The 6,076-nt window shown below is 44.2% G+C and overlaps 1 protein-coding gene and 1 long non-coding RNA gene across 2 annotated transcripts; both read right to left on the bottom strand.

Annotated features, from left to right (window-relative positions):
- Positions 1 to 935: 935 nt before the first annotated feature.
- On the bottom strand, positions 936 to 1,655 carry LOC131147239 (uncharacterized). The gene is made up of 2 exons (XM_058097000.1): positions 1,354 to 1,655; positions 936 to 1,254 (listed from the first exon to the last, which is right to left on the bottom strand). Exons 1-2 carry the CDS (start codon positions 1,653 to 1,655, stop codon positions 936 to 938), a joined length of 621 nt encoding a protein of 206 aa, XP_057952983.1.
- A 1,284-nt stretch (positions 1,656 to 2,939) lies between these two features.
- LOC131147237 (uncharacterized) lies at positions 2,940 to 5,759 on the bottom strand. Its single transcript, XR_009134655.1, has 2 exons — positions 5,012 to 5,759; positions 2,940 to 3,377 (listed from the first exon to the last, which is right to left on the bottom strand). It is a non-coding gene; the product is annotated as an uncharacterized LOC131147237 (long non-coding RNA).
- Positions 5,760 to 6,076: the final 317 nt, after the last annotated feature.

Genomic DNA, 6,076 nt, shown 5'->3' with positions numbered 1-6,076 from the left:
CCATGATATTGCCTATATCTTCCATGCCCTGGGCTTGGAAATCGTACTTTCAAGGTACCGCCTTGTCATTCTGATATGAAAATGGCTGAGGTACAGAGATAACCAAACGGGTTGGGGCCATGGGGACATAGCCGGATTTCTTGGCCAAGGGTATGAAGGGTTGGTGCGTGCACGGGGGATGCTCTTGTCCCTTATCTCCTATAGTTGAGATTTCCCCACCCTTTAAAAATGGAGCCGACTTCTATATCCTTGTCATCTAACATTTTGCATAAGAACCTCTTGAAGGTTTTGCAGCCTTGAACGGTCCTTTTTGACGAACTCTGGCATTCACAACGTGCGCTTTAGGGATAGGTGGCCTTTAAGTCCATTAGGTATGCCTTCCTGAGCTCCTAATATGTCCAATCCAAAGCTACAAGGTCCAAGTTTGCTTTTTGTGTCTCTCCGAGTCCTGTCTCGACCATACTGACCTGGTCTCTCTCATGATTTGGTAAAGGATTTCCTTGAATGCCTGTTGGTTTGTCATCAAAGGCTAGCCACCCCGCATCTTTCAATGACTGAAATTTATATTTGAAATCCCAGCATTGGTCGACGGAGTGACCTAGAGAGTTTGCGTGGTATGCATAGTGTGCATTGGGATCGAACCATAGAGGTGGTGGATTGGTGATGGGAATGGCCGGTATGGTTGTCACCATTCCCCTCTCACACAGTCGAGGAAATAGATCTGCGTAGGGCATTGGGATTGGATCAATCCTCCTAGTATTTCTGGGCATATCCCTTTCTTGAACTTGATCACTTGTCGGTGCCGGTCTTGGTCAGGAGGTCGCGAATTGGGGCATCGGGCCCACATGCAGTGTTTGGTTCACTACCGGTTCCATATAGACATTTTCCCCAGGTGTTTGGCTTCAGCTCCTCTGCCTTTGGCTCTTGATAGACCCCTATATCATTTGGGTCTCTTCTTCCTTCCTACCTCTGACCCACTTCTTGCTTGGGCCACTATTGGCACTGCTAACCTTTATTCGTTCAGCTTTGACGTCGGCTTCCACTCTGGTTACCGCGACCACAATGTCCATGAAGTTATGGGGGGTGGATCCTACCAGGTGTGAACGGTAGGGATATTTTAAAGTCCCTACGAACATCGATATTGCTTCATGGTCGCCAACCGGAGGATCCACTTGAGTGGCCGCGTCCCTCCAACGGTGTGCATACTCCCTGAAAGTTTCTATTGCCTTTTTATCCATTTCAAAAAGGGACATCCTGTCCAGAGCCATTTCCAGGATATGGTGATATTGCACTTTGAAGGAATTTTCCAAGTCACCCCACGTGCGGATCTGGGCCCTATTCTACTGAACATACAATCTAACCGCTGTTCCGGTAAGACTGCTTCGGAAGCAGTGCATCATCAACTTCTCATTATCAGCATAGGCGACCATTGACTGGAAATACATGCGGAGGTGGGTCTGAGGGCATGTGGTCCCGTCAAACTTCTCAAAGTCTGGCATTTTAAATTTCTGAGGAAGGACTACATTAGGTGCCAGGCAGTAATCTAAGGGTCTGGTGGTATTGGAGGCCCAAGTCCCTTCTATGTCCCTTAGACGTTCTTCTAGCTTATCACATCGGTATTCCATCACAGTTTTTATTGTCCCTACGCCCGTCATTGCCGAAGAGGGCATCCCTATTCATGTTGCTACCGGGATAAAAGGTGGCATGCCATGCGGTGGTTTCTTTGAGGTGAATGACAGAAGTCCAAAAGACTGCCCGTAAATTGGCGTAAAACCTAGCGGGTGGATAGGATCAGTTTCTTCTTCATGATCCTGATCTTGGACTGTCTTCCCTTTGTTTAGCAGTAGGTCCAATATCCTCTTCATCTGATTGCTCAGCTCTTCTTGCCCTTGCTCGATCCCCAGAACACAGCTCTCCAATTGTTCTACCATGGCCTTGGCTTTTCCGCGAGTATTGTAAGGGTGCATATTTGCCTTAATTTTGCTAGATCTTAGTCACGTCCGGCCTGTTTCCACCCCCTGTTCATGAAAAACCCACATCTTTTAGGACAAATGCATGTAATGGATGTTTATGAGTATGCATGAAATTATAGGTGAAAAAGTACAATCATGCAATCCTATGCGCTTCTGACATAATAAAATTGACTTTAAGTTTAGGCATGGAGCCCCGATTTGTTCTCAATCAGGCCTCGTTTAGAACCCTAATCAAAATAATCTTGCCATTTTAGGATAAATCCCATCGTTTTGAGTCCTTTTACTATAATTGATCAAAAATTTTTTAATCACAAAACTTTATCCTTTCTGTTAGGATCAAGCGCTACCGGTTCTTCTAAAACCAATTGGTGGTAGAAGGGACGCAACTTTTTCCTTTAAACGGCAGCGCCATTAAGTGTCGGGTGGACATGAGGGGCTGCACCAATTCTAAGCAGGGATGCCGACGGGCTGGCACGCCAAGCACTGTTGAGTTGGAGCCCACTACTACGATCCCTCGCAACAGGGTTGACTGCTGACTTCCCATAAAGCCAACACTTACCTCTTAAGGGTTGTAAAATAATTTGTGCTTAAAGTTGTGCCCTTCTAGTTTCAAAATCAATTCCTCAAATAGGGTTTTAGTTTTGAGTATTCAATTGAGTATCGAATATCAAGTACTTGTATTTTCATTCAAGTCTCTTGAAGTATGTTAGATACAAAATTGATCCCTTTTAATTTTAGGAGAGTTCTCAACTTCAAAATAATCCTCTCATCCAAAGGTGTTTTCAAAGCTCGATTGTTAAATCAAATTTTAAATGTCTAATTCGTAAAATGATGTTTTCAAACCTTTTCTTCAAGTACACCCTTTAATTTTGAAGTCGGGGTTTTTGCTTTAATGCTAAAGTCATGTGTATTAACCTGGGAGTTTTTTATGAGTCAAAATTAGTCAAACAAAGTCGGGTCAAAATAAAAAATCGCATGTGAAATCATGTATTAGGAGGGGCAGGTGCCCTTGGTAAGGTACATACACAGGCATGCAGAAAATAAAAATACAAAATATAGAAAAAAATACAAGGAAATGAAAATAAAATTGTACACAAAGAATGGTTGCAGGAGAGAATTCCCAGGGTGCATACAGAATGCATCAGCCAAAAAGAAATAAAAAATATAAATGCAAAATAAAAATCCATATGCAACAAGAAGATTCCTTGCCCTTCTCTCCTACACTGCCACCTGGAAGCACCACTCTAGTCTCCTGCGCACAAAAGAAACAAAAGGGCAAAATCAGGTAGCAGCAGAAAAAGAAATACAAAATAAAATGAAAATACCCTACTCCCCAGTTTGATGCTGTGAGCTGGAGACCTCCAAAATGCCCGCAAGTCCCAGCATGCCACATGGCCATTTCATCTGCACACAAGAAAGAAGGAAATCAGTTAACCAACCAGAAATTCAAAAAATCAAAAAAAGAGAGGAAATCACACATGATTTTTTAAAGGGAATTATTCCCTAACACAGTTCGTGGGAGGGGAAATTTGTTAAGATAGTTGGTGCCAAAATGCACCCTTAGACTCCTTATAAATAGGGAGTCCCGACACTGTAGAAAGGACACCCCTCAGATAGAAGTGAAATCCTGGTGAAATTGAGAGAAGAAAAAATTTAGAGAAGAGGGAGGCTCTGCCAGTTTTTAAACCCCTTGGAGAGCATAGGAACTTTGCAAAACTTGAGAGAAAATTAGAAAAAATTAATAAAGCCCTGCAGAAATTAAGAGAGGGGAGGAAGAATACAAGAATACCCTGCGAGAATTATGAGAAAGAGAAAGTAGAAGGAAAGATAAGAGGGTTTTGCATAATTTGAGAAAAAACAGAGAAAGAAAAAGGAGAGAGGTAGAGAGGGGCAGAGCTCTATCTAAATTGATAGTAGAGAACTAAGGGTGGAAAGAAGGAGAAGGTGCAGACAGACCAACCATGGGGCATCTTCTGGTGCTCCCTTGATCAGAACCTAAAATAGGAGTTTAGGAACTCATACCCAGAAGCTTATCACACCAGAATAGGCCTCAGATACGCACAGAGACTGGAAAAGAAGACCGAAGGGGAAAAGAGAAAGGTAAAATTCTGTATCCATTTGTTCAATTCATATGATGTTACTATACGTATGATTACAAGTGCAGGTACCCCCTAATCTCTCATTCAAGCTTTCAGATATGATTTTAGACTCCGAGCCCATTTCCTTGAACCCGAATCCTAATTTGGGTGACCCATCTCCCCAATATCCGGATTACCGAGTCTTGTCCTGTCTGACCCGTACCCAAGCCCCCTCTCAAACCCAGGTGCCCGTGGACTACGTATTTAACCCACACCCAACTAACTCGAACTCCTTGACCCACTTACCCTTTTGAAACCTGAGCCAGCCCATTTCAAAATTATACCCCTTGCCCATTTCAATTTAAAATCACCAGCCCATTTCAAAATTATAACCCAAGCCCAATTTAAAATCCAACCCATTTTCCAAAATTAACCCAGCTCACCTGTGTTTTAAATAAAACCAAAAGCCCATTTGCATTTTTTTTAAACACTAAGCCCATTTGTCAAATACTCTCAGGCCCATTTGAAAACTCAACCCAAGCCCACTGACATGTTTTTAAAACCTAGCCCAGCCTCGCTGTTTTAACCAAAGCCCATTTTAGAATTTTTGCTGAGGCCCACCGTCTTTGAGAATACAAAGCCCATGTAGCCAACCCCACTCAAGCCCACATAGACCCACTCAGGACAACCTGAGTCAACACAGTTTCCTAGTTTAACTAAAGCGAGTCAGTCTCCATGATAACTCATGGAGTTGGAGACAAGAGGGTTTGTCTCCTACCTCTATTCTACCCACTAGCAAGAACTGATCAAGGCAAAGATATCGCAGACGCATCTCCCAGATTTCACAACCAAAGTAACAAAAAAAAAAAAAAAAACATAAAACCAAAATCAGCAAAAAAAACTAATAAGCGGGAAAAAGAAAACTCATCTATTTGGAGCGTTCTCGGATTTGAAGAATACCCTTCAAGAATCACAATATCATCACCCGGTGTTCGACGTGGTCCCAATGGATGGTCTCAAGTTCCTTTCGATCTAACCATAGGGAGGAATATGAAGCTTTTGCTCAGATCATTTAGCGTTCCGCCCTACCGATTTCTTGACGGCCAAACCCTCTGAATGTCCGACGTGCGTATCAAGCCCCGACACCGCGAACGGTAACTAGTATGAAGTCTGATCACACGATCTCCATGCGTGAGTGTTGTGTGAAGAATCATAACAAGAGCTGGGTCGGAGATGCCAGAGAGTGATTGTGTGCTGGCAGTGAAGTTGTTTTTGCAGTTGCCGTGTTCCGTGGATTTTCAGTATCAGTTGATCACATTCGGACATTCTGGGTAGTAGCTTATAGAGGTAACGAGAATAAAAGAGAGATCCGAGAGGCTGCTACTTGGGTGACGACGAGGCTTCCGACGACTGCAGTTCTCTCCTCGATGATGGCTTTGGCGTCATCTCCTGTGATCTCTCCACCAACTCCTCCTTCGGAAGAGGAAGATTGCGGAAGGTGCTAGGGTTTCTGCCGCTCGGGTAAGAATAATGGCGAGAGAGAAGGGAGAAGAGAGGAGCTTCAGTGTGCAGGAGAAGGAAGGAAAAATGATGACAAATAAAAAAATGAGTTTAAATATCCCATCCCCTGGAGCCAAGGACGTCGCCACGTGGAGTGACTATCTTCCATACACTCAGAAGGCCGTGTGGCCTTTGCTCCACCATTGGATCCTAGGCTCACACCAACGACCGAGATAACCTTTTGTCAGGGGCATTAATAAGGGTCTGCGCCCCCTATTTACCATGTGACACCTGGCGTCCTTGCTTCTGTATTTGTGTGCCCCTATGAGCCGTCTGTTTGCTCCCTCGAATCAGCAGTTGCGTTTTGGCCATGTGTCCGACCCAGGGCATACGAGATCCACTTATCCATTCAAGCCACGCGGCGTTCTTGGTCTTGACCCAGACCTTAAATCGGGTCGGCCCGAGTTGACTAGTTTAGATTCTCGAACTGGCCGGGCCCGTTGACCCGGTATGTAGCCGGGTTGA

The sequence above is a fragment of the Malania oleifera genome, unplaced genomic scaffold (genome assembly GCF_029873635.1).
Source record: "Malania oleifera isolate guangnan ecotype guangnan unplaced genomic scaffold, ASM2987363v1 ctg843, whole genome shotgun sequence".
Taxonomy (NCBI): Eukaryota; Viridiplantae; Streptophyta; class Magnoliopsida; order Santalales; family Ximeniaceae; genus Malania; species Malania oleifera.
The sequence above is the reverse complement of the archived record's forward strand: the minus strand, read 5'-3'. Positions and strand labels throughout refer to the sequence as shown.